At 44.3% G+C, this 16,580-nt stretch overlaps 1 protein-coding gene across 1 annotated transcript in view; it reads right to left on the bottom strand.

The window, feature by feature from the left end:
* LOC147688938 (pituitary tumor-transforming gene 1 protein-interacting protein-like) overlaps positions 1 to 15,581 on the bottom strand; it is a 199,861-nt gene extending 184,280 nt beyond the window's left edge. Inside the window, exon 1 of the mRNA XM_086941836.1 lies at positions 15,293 to 15,581. Within this exon, the coding sequence (XP_086797962.1) occupies positions 15,293 to 15,416 (124 nt within the window). The 5' untranslated portion in view covers positions 15,417 to 15,581. The remainder of the gene's footprint in view (positions 1 to 15,292) is intronic.
* Positions 15,582 to 16,580: the final 999 nt, after the last annotated feature.

Below are 16,580 nucleotides of genomic sequence, written 5' to 3'. Positions count from 1 at the left end.
CCTGCCTAACTACAAAGCTGGCTCCACCTCCCGCTGGGCGACTGTCACCTCTGTCCCTGATCCTGAAGGGACTTCCCTATAACCAGTTCTAGCTGGTTCTCACACTGCCTGCTTCAAAGGACTTCAAAGAATTTTCACTGTATAAGAAGGGGCTGTGTGCCCTTCCAAAATGTTCTTGTTTCTAACTTGAATCTGCCAGGGGCATGCTGCTGCTGGGGCCCAGGGGAATCCCTGGGCCCTGCCCAGCTCTTGGACACCTGATGGACTGATGGGGGACTCTTCCTGACTGTCCCCCTGCTTACTGGACTCCTGAAGGACTTATTGCTGGGACCTGCTGTGTGCTGTCCTTGCTGGGGGCTGACTGGACTCTGCCCCCTTTGTTCCAGGGGGGACTTTATTGATGGACTTGCTGTGTCCCTGGGACCCTTCTTGATGCAGGGGTCGTTCCTGTGGGCTTGTCTATGCCCCTAGCGCCTTGAGAGCACTCTTTGCGATATTACGAGCATTTTTGGCGCCTCACGCCCGATGCGTGAGACTTGGCAGGTGCCTACCCTGCGATGTTGTTCGTAGTTTTATTATATTTGCATGCGAGTGCCCATCTCGCTTATGTTTGATTTATGTGCCCTCTGGCAGGTGCCTACCCTGCCAGGGACCTTGCCGCGATATTTTACTTTCCACGAGGGAGCCCACTCCTCGGGAAACTTTGCCTGCCCGCCTGCCTGCCTAAGAAGAAGGGCTGCTGCGCTGCCCGTAGCGACCCGGAAGTGCTTAGCCGGCCGGCCAATCACTGTGCGGCCGGCCGGAAGTCCCGCCCCGCAGCCTGTGAGGCGGAGAGAAGGAAGTGTCGGTGGCGAGGCGAGCGGCGGCCATGGTGGACGTCCCGGTCCCGAGATGGGGGACCGGGTGAAGCGTGAGGAGAGAGCGGAGGGGGGCGCCGGGCACATTGTCGGTGCCCGCCCCCACCGCCAGTGAATCTGCCCGAGAGGAGGAGTGTGGCCGGCTTCCGGGGCTCCCGTGTGCAGAGGGAGCCCCGAGTGAGGAGAGGAGCGGCAGGCGGAGACTTGCGGAGGGGGCGCGAGGCACATTGTCGGTGCCTGCCCCCACCGCGAGTGAAGAAGAGCCGCCGCCCGGAGGAGCCCACCCCTGAGTCCCGGTGAGTCTGGGCTGGGGCCGGGCAGAGTGAGGCAGAGGAGAAGGGAGGGGCGGCGGGACACATTGTCGGTGTCCGCCCCTCCCCCAGTGGCGCGAGCTCGCGCCTAGTGCCAGTGCGAAGCCGTGAGGGCTTCAAGGGCGGCCCCAGTTGGCAGTGGGTCGCCCCAAAGTGTGTGAGCCCAGAGAGGCTCTGGGGGGCCATTTGCGATTAACGAGCCCAGCGAGGCTCGAGGGCCATTCTATTTTTGTTGAACGGCGCAGAGTCAGGGCGACCCCGATGGGCAGAGGGTCGCCCCACCGTTGCAGAGCCTTGAGAAGGCTCTGAGGGGGCATTTCTTTGTGTAGAGCCCTGAGGCTAAAGGGGCACAGTTGTTTTTAGAGCCTGTGTGGCTCAGGTGGCGCAGATTTGTTCTAGGGGCTACTGAGAGCCCTGCCACAGCTTTTTGATCCCAGCTGCCCAGCACTTTGTGGGCAGCTGCCACGTTTAGGCTTTTTGTACTTTGGATTGGCGCTGCATGGCAGCGCACCCAGACATTGAGACTCAGGGCGTCTGAGCTCCAACAAGGCCAGTTGGCCTAGGGACTGCCACAAGTGGTGGCTTATGTAAGTTAGGCGCAATGTGATTCCTATGTTTTTAATAGTAATTGCCTACTGTGTGTTTTTGCGCTATTGACTTATGTTCTGGCACCTCTGAATGTGTAGGTTTATGCATTATGTGTCTTTCTTTCCCTGCGCTGCACCTCTGAATGTTTTATGCATCATGTGTCTTCTTGCGCTGCACCCCTGAATGTATTTTATTGCATCATGTGCTTTATTCTTAACACCTCTGAATGTTTTAGGCATCATGTGTTTCTCTTTATTGCTCCTCTGAATGTGTTTTATGCATCATGGGTAAGGTGTTCTGGTTTATACCCCTAAATGTGGTTATTCTTAGGTGGTTGTCCTTTTTAGTACAGGTGGTCCTAGTAAGGTCCTGGTTCCTGTTACCAGTGGATACTGGTTGTGATCTTTGTGATTACCATTTTAGGTTTATTATTTCTTATTCTAGAAGTGCTATATCTGAATATGACAGTGGCCCATGTGGCCCTGTCTTGTGAATAATCCCATGTGAATATGGCCCGTGCCAGTTGGCACAATGTATATGTGTGATTTTATCTGATGTGTTTTTACAAAACAAGTTATTTTTATAATAACCTTGTGTGGAGTCTCTTTTGTGGTGTGCCTAGTATGTTGTTGCTGTTGTGCGCTGGCGCAAATGCTTTACACATTGCCTCCGAGTTTAGCCTTACTGCTTGTGCCAAGCTACCAAGGGGATGAGCAGGGGTTATCTTGGCGTGTGACTTCCTTGCCCTGACTAGAATGGTGGTTTCTGCCTGGCTTTGGCGTCAGCCTTAGCCTACCAGAAATAGCCAGTTCTAACACCCGCGATCAAGTATCCCGCTGAACTAGCGGTCTGAAACTGGCATGAATATGCTGGCAGTGCCACTGCCGTCACCGCAGAGCATATTACGAGTTGTCTTTTCACTGCCCTTTTCATGGTGGTGAACCCGCTGTTAAAAGGATGGCAGAGGAAAATCTGGGGGTGCATGCTGGGTGGGGTGTGGGCACATATTGTGGTCACGGGTCGACAGAAGGGTGATTAATCTCGTACTAAGCCCCAAAGTGTTAATGTCTCTCTCCTTTTTCAAGACAAATATGTCTTATGGGGTTATTACGAGTCTTCCAACAATCCTATCACGACCAGGGAGGTCGGGCTGCCCTGGGACTACGAATTGCCAGGGATCAGAGATCCCTGTCAGTGGCGTTGCAGTCTGGAGGCAGCAATCTGCTTGGCAGGGCTGCTAAAGCCTCACCAAGCATATTACGAGTTTCATCACAGCCACACTTTTCATGGCGGTGAGACCATCATGAAAAGTATGTTGGTGTGAAAACAAAGGGGGCCGTACAGGGTCCCAGTGCCTCACACCATGTGGATGCACAGCATGGACTACAGCAGTCCATGCCGTGCAGGTACTATCTTTGACATTCTCGTTGCAGTACCTATTTTATAGGCACTGCCCTGCGAATACCAAAGAGCAGCCCGCCAGACAGAAGAAAACTACTAATCTGGCGGGCAGTGCAAACGTGGATTTGGTGGTGCGGGAGTAGGGTGGGTCCACTGCCGCAACGCCAAACTCATAAAAAGGCCCTTAATACTTTATGAAGTATGTTTATTCACTTAAAATTCTTCCCATTTAAACAAATGTATTTTTCTGATATAAATATGGCTCCATGTCTACAGGCCAATGGGAACAAGATGCTTGGCGTTTGCAAATGTGACACTTGGAAATGGGAGAAAATCTAAATGGGGGGTTTTATGGAATCCATATAAACAACGTAAACTCTTAAGTTTAATTTTCTCGATACAGTGCCATATTTATAAGTGATAAATACAGCCATTATTTTAAGTTGGAGAAATTTAAAGTGAAGAAAAATGTTCCATACACTTGAAGAACATTTTTCTGCACTCTAAATGTCTCCCATTTGTGTTATACATGTAATGGTACCACATATGGTGAAAGGTATGTCCTGTGTCACAAGAACATATGACACAGTCTCCCAGTAACCTTTACACATATATTCCATCCATATGCACACATGTTCATACATCCCTAAAGCCCATGTTCTCACTGACAAAATGCCAGCCCTGTCATAGTGCCACTGGTCAAAGTATTTTGTTCCAACCATAGCATCTGGCTCTATGGAGATTAGGCCCAAAGTCAATTAGGCTGGGTGTGAGGGCGTCTGGTAACAATGCGCGAGTTACTTAGCCTTGAGAAGCTGAGGATGATTTTCAATGATCAGAAGTAGCTCTCACTACAGAAAAGGTTGGAGACCCTGGTCTAGGACCTAGCGGGGTCACCTACTAGGGGTTAGGACTCACTCAAGCAGAGCCCAGCAGCAGGGCACAGGAAGGTCCAGTGGGAAGCTGCAGGGCAGGTTTCTGGAGCTTGTTATGTTCCAGTAGCTCAGAACAGGAGGCCTGTCAGCTAGTCCTTGGACTCATTCTGGTCCTGGCTTCAAGAAGCAGGACCAGTCTTCCTACAGCATACAGCAGGGAATTCCCTGCAGCAACAGGGCAGTCATTCTCCCGAGTCTTCCACAGGTCTAGAAGTGATCCAAAGAGTGGATCCCATTCTTATACCTGTGCTAGCTTTGAAATTGGAGAAGCTTCTGAATACACCTAGTCAGTGCCAGGTTACCTTCCTGGTTGAGTTATGTGCTCTACCAATACCCATAACATAATATAGCATAACAGAAGAGACCGGACCAGCTGGGCATCAAGGTAGTTTAGGCCAAAGACTACATTCAGTGTCTCTGCCCTACCACATTTTGAAACAGCATCGCAACCTCATGCGGACTATGAACTTCTATATAAAGATTTGATTATTACTAAAACACTTCTTTAGATAAACAACTCAGTAAATGCCATGGCTTAGCCAGACGCCTTATCACGCTGCAATGTAGCAGGTGAATGTCGAACCTTTCACAACATTAGTAGAGGTTTCATTGATTGCTATGGAATGCTCATTGTATGCATTTCCTCATATCTAGACCAGCACTGGATCTAGAAGTGCCAAGATTGTGCACCTATAAACCGCATTCCACTGCCTTTAAAAGGAAGTTTTACAGCCCTAACCTAAAAGCATAGAGGAACAAGGAAACTATTTACATGGCACAGCAGTGAGCTGATGTGATGCTAAGCTACCACACAGCAAAACACCAGACTTGAAGACGTCATGACACTGTCCACAAGTTTATTTGAAAACCTAGAAAACACAAAACTTCAGATGATTGCTATTTACATAAACAACTCTATTCAGCCAACTGCCATGCCACATCTAGTCAGAAAGGTAGGAGGTGACCTAGAGAGAGTGATTGTAAAAACTAGACAGAAAAGAAAAATACACTGCAAATCTCACAGATTGTCATCGGAATGGAACCAAAATATCTTGAAGAAATCTGCATCTTTATTGACATGTGCATATCTAACAAGGCAAGCACAACAAGATGATGGATGGTGTGCAGAAACTTTTCAACCACGAACGCCCAGTCCAGAGGCCTGGGATTAATCCAGCATTCTTTTGATCACACTACACCCCAGTTTGGACCAAGCAATAGGCAAACCAGTCTTGACCTTGCTCCTTATGGAAACAGCCCAGCCCGAACTGCCAGGCCAGGTCCTCCCTGGACCAGAAACAAGCATCCAGCTGGCTAAAGGAATTCCCAGACATGGGTCCCTTGATTGCTGCACCACTGGATTCAAGCTAGCCTGGCTGATGAGGGGTTATACTCAGGAAACCAGTCCAAGGATGCTTGTTTTTGGTCCAGGGAAGACCTGGCAATTAGGGATGGACTGGTCCCATGGGGAGCAGGGTCAAGACTGATTTGCATATGACTGGGTCCAAACTGGGGTGACGTAGCGAGCAAAATAGCAAAGGATTAAACCAGATCTGTGACTGGGATGAGTGTTTGAAAAGTATCAACACTCTGTCCATCATTTTATTTTGTGATGTTACTATGTGCGCCCTTAGTGGCTAAGGGTATGCCCAGACGTGGGTCCCTTGCTTGTTACAGCACTGGATTCAAGCTAGCGTGGCTGATGAGCTGGTATACTCCAAAACCAATCCCATGATTCTTGTTTCCGGTACAGGGAGGATCTGGCCTGGCAGTTCAGGATGGATAGTTCCCATGGGGAGCAGGGTCAAGACTGATTTGCATATGGCTAGGTCCAAACTGGGGTGACGTGGCGAGCAAAATAACGAGGGACTAAACGTAGATCTGTAACTTGGGGTGAGTGTTTGAAAAGTATCAACACTTCGTCCATCGTTTTCCTTTGTGATGTTGCAAATCTAACAAGGCCCATTTAAGGGACCAGCACACCTCTCCTCCCAAAGGTAACATCATGGCAGATGTAAATGGTGCAATATTACTATCAAAGCTAAATCTCTCTACGCTGATGTAAACATTTAATCTTCTGTGTGCTGTTAGTGTTAGGAGTTCTTCAAAACACCAATGGTCAACTCCCAGGTTTACTTTGAGGAGTACTAAAGGCGAGTAACCACATTTTAGTATAGACAATGGAAATTCCAGAATATCAATTGCGTTTTAAAGCAGCACTAAGGTGAATATAGGAAGCCGATTTCACACTCAGCAAATAACAATTACTCAAGAAGAGTTCTTCAACTGCATTTTCTCACCTGAAGGACTATCATGTGTTCTACGCAAAGTACAAAACAGCCACAATGCAGTTGACCCGAACAGAGTTGGAGAGGTGAGTAGCTTTTTAGGGCTGCTGAACTTTCTAGTAGACACAGTGAAGATTGTGTCACCATAACACATTCCACTTGGAGAATTAACAAAAATGAAGACAGCATGGAAGTGGACAGAAGAGCATCTGAACTTAACTCGCTTAGGGCATAACCAACTTGCACACTTTATACCACATACGACAAGATAATTACTGGAAGATGCAAATCTGGAGGGGTTTGAACCAATTATCATGTAAACAGAGGAAAGAGTGGCATGTGTACCATTTGAAAATTTAAGGTGATCACTAACACAGACGGAACAAAAATACACAAAAGGTGCAATAGTGTTAGTCTGTAAACATTTCAGACTCTACCTCACTGGACAAACAGTAACAACAGGTAGAGGCCTCAAGACACTCAAAATTTAATTTCAAGCCAACCAACTCAAGACTACTGGTATGAATAGAGCAGTGGATGCTTCAGCTGCAAAACCACAACTATCAAGTCACACACAGAAACAGATCGCCACCCCAGCATATTATCTGTCAGGACATCCAGAACCACAAAATTCACAAGATAAATGGATTAAAGCGATACTGACTAGCATGTTGACTGTGTCAACATGCAAATGTCTGAGGGCAATCAGAACAAAAAGAATGGCACATGAAACACCAAAGGACAGTTACTATAAACTGGCCATAGATGCGACTCACACAAGCTTGTGGGAAAGCGAAGACAAAGGCATTACTAAGACAGAAAATACTGCTTCCAGAAAGGACTTTATAGTGAAGCAATTAGAGAGGAAATGTACGAGATGCCAAAACACAGCCTCAGCCCAGCCCATGGCTCCAATGATCATGGTGCCAAAATTAAAAGCACCCTGGACACATGTTAATGTAGACTTTACTGAACTCAAAGGTGGACAACATATATACGAGTAATCATGGATGGCCACTCCAGATAACTGTTTGTATTTGCCAACAACATCAGGGGATGAAAATGCTTATAAATGGACAAGATTTTGCAGTCATGTACACGTCACACTTCTGAAAAGATAACAAGCTACAGTTTAACAATCACAAATTGCAGAGTATGCAGAACTTTGCAGTCCCCACCATCAACAAAACATTCCACCATTGGAGCGGTGGAAAGCTTTGTGTGTACTCTAGAAAAAAACGCATAGAACTGTGCATGCCATGAAAGAAACACTCCAAAAGCAACCACCATCCTACTTCTGACACACTAATCTATCCCTCACTGCTCTACTGCGGTGCCTCAGAAATCTTACTATTTGGCAAAGCGTTCCTAATGAAGGTCAGATATCACCATTTTAAACGTCCATACTTAAACACTCCTAAAGAAAGTTCGCATTGTGGCTACCTAAATCCTAGTGATATTAACCAGTTGTGCATCTCTGCATCTTTTGACAGGCCAGATTTGACCATATTTAATTGGAAGATTCATTTACTTTCTCTTTTTCTCGAGTAGTTCATTACAATTTGGTGTTGGTGTAATGGGCAGAAATTTAAGTCTTCACGCACACGTTTCTATGTTCAATTGGTAATCAGTTGTACAAATTTGGATCTATCTTACGAATGTCTCAGTAGTGTTCTTCGCGTGTGTTCAGTAAACAGGGGGTAAGTCTAATGAAGAAAATGTACATGGAAATTTAATTATATAGATCACGTATTTATATACCACTGTAAGTCACCCAGTGTTGTATATTAAAGGTTATTTCCTCTTATAACTAAATTCAGTTTTGTGATCTTCAACCTCGCATTAGAAAGTTGTGACAGTGGGGTTGTTAAGAGTATTTCATATGTGCAATTTTGAGAAACAAATAACGTGTGAAAATGTATAATTTATGATGAATAACAGTTGTAACCGATGAATTAGTGATGCTGCGTTTAAACAAAATAATAGAAACGTTTAGAAGTGTGATTATAAAGTAACTTAGCTGTGCCACATTTTTGTAAAGGCAACATTTTACTAAAATGGATCTAGTTTCTAGTGGTTTGTCCATCTTGCTCCTGCTTATTCCTCACTCCTAATCAGTGTCCCCTTGCGAGACTTTTCTCTCCACAGTTCTGTGGAGCACAGTGCAGCGTGATGTGATTGACTGTTTCTTTACAGAGCTTGTATTGTGAATAAAACTTTTCATTGTGTACCAGATGTAACATTTCTTGAAGAACACTGCCGCTAGAAGAACTAATACCAGTTAGCTAGCACATTAACGTAGTAGGCTTCGTTAGAGAAAGTTATATATTATGTTTTGCATCTCTTGAATGTCTGTAGCTGTGGGAGGTCGCAGAAGATTCTTGATTATTCCTAAAGGTGGCTGTTGTATGCTGCTTGTGTGCGTATCAGCACGCAAGCTTCTGGAATGTAGAATGTTCCAACTCCGTTCTGGGTCAGTTGGAGCTGGACTGTCCTTGTGGGCAGTTAGTGGTTGTCAAGCTGTTCTCTACCTGTTGAATAAACCTACCTGATGAAGACTACGCTTGGTGTGGACCTCCTATCTTTACAACATACTGGCGACAGTGGGAGCAACCCTTAAAGAAAAACGAGTCTTCAGGTTTGAAGCAGAACAGCGTTCACGTGTGATCCAACTGGAAGTAAGACTTTTTTTTATTTGTCATTGAGTGAATGCGCACTGATAGCGCCAGCGGCGGGTTAAAGAAAGCTCAAAGTGCCTTGATAGCACCTGCGGCAGTGTTAAACTAACATAAATTTAAATATAGAGCGAGCGCTAACAAGTCTCCGTGTCCGTGTTCAGCGGCGGCTTACAGTCAGTGCACTTGATGGTTGTCAAGCTGTTCTCTACCTGTTGAATAAACCTACCTGATGAAGACTACGCTTGGTGTGGACCTCCTATCTTTACAACAGTGGCCTAGTGCTATAGACATTATTGTGATAGTACGTTTTCTGGTTTGTCTAAAATGTACTGCTGATAATCATGCTAAGCTGAATTTGCAGTTTTTCCTCAATGTTTATTTAGGAAAATTGTTTAAAACACCTGGCTTTATGCGGATAGGGGCAATTAATAATTTGTCCTCACAGAACTCTGTCCGTTTGGGGCGACTTCACTTTTCCTCATGAAACTATGCCCATGGGGCAAGGCTTTCATTTTTTCACAACTCTGTAAACTTCCAATTCTAGAAATGCTGTTGGCATTTTTTACTTGAAACTTACTTTGTATTTCTATAACTGTGCATTCATGGCATCTATTTATTTACTTAATTTGCCTATTTTACATTTTTGTAATAAAACTTTTTTATCTTCCCATGGTTCTAGAACTCAGCTCTAGAGAGGTCCCAGACACTATTGTGGATTTTACTCATCTACTTTTGGACCCAATGTTCTAGGGGGGAGGAGGGGTGCCTTAATGCTAGATCAAGGGTGCTAGCGGCCAATCGCTAGAGATTATTTTGGGGTTATCAAGCTATTGGGGTTCAGTAAATTATTTGGTTCGTGTTTCCAGAGTATTAAAAAAATGCCTATTATCAAGCTATTGGGGTTCAGTAAATTATTTGGCTAGTGTTCCCAGAGTATTAAAAAAAATGCCTATCTTAACAAATGTATTTTATAAGTATTGCACCCTGAAGACACTATATTTTACCTGAGGTTGCTGTTTATTAGACTTTGCAAGATGTTCTAAAGACTCAGTAACACATCCAATGAAACACTACATTATATCTCAAGTAGCATTAGTTGTATTATACTATATGAGTTGGTGATTTATTTACATATTCGTGCATGCATTGGAGAGTGTTTATATTATTCATAAATGCTTGACACCCTCTGATAAGAAATGTATACATAATCTAGGGACAAAGATCTACCCAGCCATTGGTCAATCAAGCAGATTAAATTACCTGAAAAGATACACCGCTTAGAATACTAAAGCAATAATTGGGAATGTACAGACGTCTTGGCCTTTCCAAATATCTAATTCACACTATTTCCAACAAGACCGGAAGAGGCAAGGAAGCAAAAATACGTGATGAATGTCCAGATAGACCTTTTGCATCCAGAAAGATTTGTAGTTTAGTAAAAAAAAAATATATATATATATATATATATATATATATATATATATATATATATATATATTACCTACTGGCGGTCGCCAGTAGGTAGTTATAGTTAGGATTTTTTTCAATGTTAAATCTCAAAATTCTATTTGGAATAACTTTGGCACCGGTTGACGAATCTGCCTGAAAATTTCCTGAAAATGGCCTCGTCGAGCTCCGGTCCTTCCTTTAAAGTTTGGGGGGGATTCGTCAAGCGGGGGCCGAGATAAAAGGGGGGTCCCAAAACGCGTTTTCCCCATGTTAATTTCCATAGGGCGGTCGATTTCACTTTTAGCCCGAACGGCTGAATGGATTTACACCAAACTTGGCAAAATTGTAGGGACTGGTAGCCCGATGTGCCTTTGCTATGTCTCAAGATATGTGCTCCAGTGGATTTTGAGTAATTTAGGTTCAAAAAAATATATATATCTATAGCAGCGCACCGGTGCGCGCACCGGAGAGCGCTCCAGGCGCGACACGCGAGGTGCGCATGAAAAGCTGATTGGCTCTCGGGTGTCTGTAAACATTCCAAACAGTCCAGAGCGGTCGCCATCTTGTGTCTCGGTAAAATCGAGACATAAGAGGCGGCTAAAACAAAGTGGGAACTGACCATAAGGCGTCAGGGATAGACCCCTTTGACCCCCTAGGTTTGATGTGGGGGCTATAAAAGGGCCCCGCGGGGCATTTAAAATTTTTTTTTTTTTCGTTTTGCGCGGGGGAAGCGCCCGGTGCGCGCACCAGGTAGCGCACCGGGGAGCGTAAAATGAGGGAAAAAGATGACAGAGTTTTCAAAAAAATGAAGTTTTTATTTAGAAATTGGAGGTAGTTCTAAAAAGAACTTTTTTTTTCTTCTTTTTGTTGTTTTATATTTTTTTTGTGTTTTTTGAACTTTTTGAACTTTTTTTGGCTTTTCAAAACAGTTTTATATTTTTTTTTGTATTTTTTAGAGAAACAAAAAAAGGGAATTGAAACTGGCTCAACTGGAGCAAAAAAACAAAAAACCCAAAAAATTATTTCTTTTTGGGGCACTTGTGATTATCACCTGCAAGGACGATGAGCTTAATACTTTGTTCCCCATAGGAGATAAGCTTGCCACAAGCAGTACAAGTAATTTTAAAATCAGCAAATCTCGGCTGAATGCAAGGCATCACCTCAGATGTTTCTGGTTGCGAGGAAGTGGGTTGGTTTCTTTGGGAGGGGGTCCTTGATGACTGGGGGAGGTTACTGGCCAGTTCCCGGAACTCTGCTCGAGAGTAGTTGTTTGGATGCTTTCTTGTCATGTGCCGAATCATGGTATAGTTACCAAAAGAATATTTCTTGTTTGGGTTGCCCCGTGAAAGTTCATCATTGCAGATGAGGCAAGTCACCTTGGGAGCATTCACCTTTTTTTTCCCCTCTGGAATTGAAAAAAACTGCCAAATAATGTGTGGTTTGGGTTTATAAGGTGTATTTTCTTCTGGCAGCCATCTTCTTCTCCCCTCCTCCTCTTCCTCTTCCTCCTCCTCCTGTTCTTGACCACCAATATAATTTGGAGCTGGTCCTCTTGGTGGTGGTGGGGCAGATGCACCAGCTGATGCTACTAATGAAGCCATTATTTAGAGCAAAAAAGTAGAGAGAGCAACAAACAGGTCTTCCTCAGTCAAAGGACAAAGTCAGAATAAGGAAAAAAGGTGGGGTCTTTCATCATTTAGAAAAAAAAACTGTCCTGAACCAATGAGAAGTGTTATTTTCAGGTCACAAGACCAGGGGCTTCATCATTATGAAACTAAAACTGTTATGAACCAATGAAAAGTGTTATTTTCTGCTCACATGACCCGACGCGCTTACGCTACGCGCCCGGGGGCGCGGCCCGGGTCGCGCAGCGTAAGCGCGCCGGAAGTTTACGTTGTGCGATCGTATTCGCTCGAGTACTTCCGGGTGCGCTTACGCCGTGCGTATCACGCGGTCGCGGCTACGCGATACGTCACGATCATGTTTTCGTTTGCGATATTGACGCTTACGAGACGCTCCCCGGAGCGCGCCCGGGGGCGCTTTTCAGAAATACGCTTTTCGGGGCGCACTCCGGGGCGCGCTCCGGGAGCGCTCCCCCCAAAAATTAAAAAAAAAAAAATGGGATAATTGTAGAGACAGGTAGCCCTATTCTGAAGTGGTTTGTAAAAAAATTAACTTTATAAAAATATGTATTGTGCTACATTGGGCTTAATATATGTTAGAGCCAAAATGTAGCCCAAATGTAGCCCAAAGTAGCCCAATGTAGCCCAAAGATGGCCACCAGAGATCAAAAATTGTAAATGTAGCCCAAAATTCAACTAGATGTAGCCCAACTGTAGCCCAATGACAGAATGTACCAGAGTGTTAAAAAGAACAACTAGAGTGCTAACAGTCTTATTTATAAAGTGAAACTTATAGTTAGGAATTAGCATTAAAAAAACCTTTGAAATTCACTGAAAAAACCATAGGTTTCACACCAGTTATAGTTAGGAATTAGCATTTAAAAAACCTATTAAATTCACTGAAAAAAACATAGGTTTCACACCAGTTATAGTTAGCTGGAAATTTTACTGATATAAAACCATTGAAATTCCCACGTTATAGTTAGTCGGACTCACTATAACTTGCGCGTGCAATGCACTGCTGATGACATCACATATTACATCACTCAGGACATGGTCAGTGACATCACTCATGACATCACTGATGACACCATCCAGTGAATATGTGTCTTTCTGAAAAATAAATATTAGTGAGTTATGTTTAAATATTTAAATACATATATTAGTGTTTCACTTTGTGTATAAGTGGCTACATGTGTTGATAAGTAGCTACATGCGTATGTATATGGGTTATTTGATATTTTTATTAGTATCAGTATGAGTGTCTATATGGTTTGGTGGGGGTATTACTTAGCACATAGATGCATGAGTGACTGACTCTTTGTTTGTATGTGTTTTGAAGACAGCATATGTACAGGACTGTATGGGTGGATGAGTGTCTATATGTGTTTGTTAGTGAGTGAATGACTGTCTCACTAGTGTCTTTATCAGTAACTACATATGTTTTAATCTAGTATATATGAATATTGATGTATATAAGTGAGTATATGTGAGAGTAAGAGATTGTAAGATTTCCTGTTTAAATAAGTATGTGTTTCTATAAGTGATTGTTTAAGAGAATAAATATGTGTAATTTTCAATAGAAGTAAGGTGGAAGTGTGTGTATAACTCTATATTCAAATAAATGGTTGTTCAATAGTTTATTTGCACGTGTGAATATGTGTGTGAGTAACTTTTGGATGAATGTCGGTGTGTAACAGGATGTATAGGTGTATCTCTTCATATGATGAGTGAGTATATGTATGAGTGACTATATAGAACTGTTGGTGAATGAATGGATGTGTACATAGATAGTGGAAGTACAGAATTGCTTGTTGTAACTGATGTAGGTATGTCCATTTTTTAAAAATTTCAGTTTCTATTTTTGAATATGTGTCTCAAGGGTTACTTTACACTGAGAGGAGGTCTGTGACTGTGTCACAAGGATGGTGTCATCAGTGATGTCATGAGTGATGTCACTGACCATGTCATGAGTGATGTAATATGTGATGTCATCAGCAGTGCATTGCACGCGCAAGTTATAGTGAGTCCGACTAACTATAACGTGGGAATTTCAATGGTTTTATATCAGTAAAATTTCCAGCTAACTATAACTGGTGTGAAACCTATGGTTTTTTCAGTGAATATATATATATATATTTGCAGCACCTGTTAAAGAGGTGATTATGTGATTATGCTATGTGGTTGCGTATGAATGATTATTAAATAAAGGGGAGGTGACCGCCACACTGTGAAGTTAATGGACAAGGGGGTATATAAATATTTGCATCTAACCGAGGACATATTTACACAAAGTACCTGGAGGTTTCTCTTTTACAATATGATTGTATAACTTGGACAAGGGGATGCATTGCTGACACTTTAGAAGGACTGTGAACCAGGCTTGGTATTCCTTGCCAAACAGTAATCTTTGAGTTTCATTAATCATTCCGTTATTGAGGTATTATGTCAAATGTCATGTCAATATCAGTCTAACAACTAACAAAGGGCACAGAACGTCACGTGAAAGAGTGTTATACACGGCTCTGTAGCCTAGGCATCTCAGGACAAATTCAGTAGTTGTGGGGAGTTTAAGAATATGGAAACGTCTGATGTAATGGAAGAATGGTTTTATTGTAATTACATTGAGTGTTTGCTAAACCTGACGATGCGTTTAATCTCGTATTCAAGAAAGTATGCCTGTTGGACCTCTTGGATTTGAGAGCATAGACCCACAGCATTGTTAGCGACTGATTGCCTCCTAGAAGTAGCAGAAGTCGTCAAACCCCATCGAAAGTCACTGAATTACGCGGTTTAGATCAGAGTTTTTTTTTTTAAAGAACTCAAAATAGCCAGCAGGCTCATCATTGCTATCCTCAGCTACAGCCACAGGAAGTTAACTGCATACTTGCTATCAACCATGCTAAGGAGCGCTTCCTGGCTTCGACAGAAGGGTGAAGCAGTACATAGATTATACAGTGATGAAGCCACTGGCAGCCGGGAACAGTTTACAGCCGCATGCCACTTTCTAAAGTCGTGCACGCACCACAATTAATGCTTCTGTAACACTGACAGTGTGCGGTAATAAGACAAGTTTATGAATAACCCACATGCCCTACTCCAATGCACTACAGCTGTGCCCATCCCTTTGTTGACCCGGTGCCCTGCCCACCCCTGTCCTTACGCTGTGATGCGGGCGGTCTTGTAGTGGTGCTGCCAGAGCCCAGGCAGAGGTGGTAGCAGAGAAGCAGAAGGAGGCCTGGGCTGCGGGGCAGCAGCAGAGCCCGTGGGCCGGAGAGTCCCCGCATCTCCGAGGCCGGCAGCACTCGCCCTGGACTGTATACCCCTGCCTGTAAACACGGGCAGCTAAGGACAACAAATTCCCCCCGGAAGCGGTAGCGACAGAACAGTACTGCTTCCTGTCCTCTGTCAGGCGCAGAGGAACGCAGCAGCCCAGCAGAGATGACAGGCAGGCGAGGGGGCGGGGCTAAGAATTTAGAAAGAAGGAACTAGAGGTGCAGAGCGAGAGTGGAGCAGTACAGCAGGAGAGAGCGAGGCTGGCAGGGCTTTAAGCGGGCCGGGTCTTGTGCTCCCCACGCGTAGTTTTAAAAACCAGCTGCCGAGACGGGTCCGTATCGAGCCCTATATTTTTACTCTCAGTGTGAAAAATCATCTCGCCCCAGAAAGTGTGATCACCTGATGGTGATCTGAAAGCGCACGTCATAGGAGTCGTGGTTGGCAGAGTTCAGGCTCTAAATGTAACATGTGTACAGTGATTAGCTTGAAGGCTGATGAAGCTGCTGCGTAGGTTCCTGCCCAGTATTAGCAGCTTCTGCATATTTTTCAAACTCACTACAAATTAAAGTGTTCTAAAGGATTTCATTTAACGTTCTGAATGGAGCTTTACCCTCATCTTCAAAAGTGTAAGGGCAAAATAGCAGCCCTGTCCAGAAAGAGGAACATAGAGGATGAGTCGAAATCGCACATTTTGGAGAATAAAGCATTCGTTTAAACCCCTTCCTTCTCTACTGTAACAGCCAGGAATAGAGTGTTGTAATGATGTTACGTGTCCCCCACACAGTGCTCAGAGTCCGCTTACGTTTAGAACAGCTTTATTCCATTAAAGTACAACTGAAATGCACATAGAGCGCCGAGCGTCTAACTAGCTGCTGCTCCGGTCGCCAACTGCCGTTCTCTGCCTTTCGCGCCCTTCCTCTCATCCATCTGCGCATGCGCGCGTGCATCGCTCTCGTCTACAGCGTGACGCGTCATCGCGTTCACGCTCGTAGACTAGAGCGCAACACCACATATCTCCCCCCTTTGACACACTAAAATTTAAACAGTTCTGGAGTCCATCTCTAATGTCCACTCATGTCAAAGTCTCTATATTTTGAAGGCAAGGTGACAGTTCTGCCCATGCGGGTGCGCCTTACCAGGTTGCTCTCCTCACCATCGCTTCCTCCAGGAAACCT

This window comes from Lissotriton vulgaris, chromosome 10 (assembly GCF_964263255.1).
Source record: "Lissotriton vulgaris chromosome 10, aLisVul1.2, whole genome shotgun sequence".
NCBI classification, from domain to species: domain Eukaryota; kingdom Metazoa; phylum Chordata; class Amphibia; order Caudata; family Salamandridae; genus Lissotriton; species Lissotriton vulgaris.
This window is presented reverse-complemented; position numbering and strand designations above follow the sequence as displayed.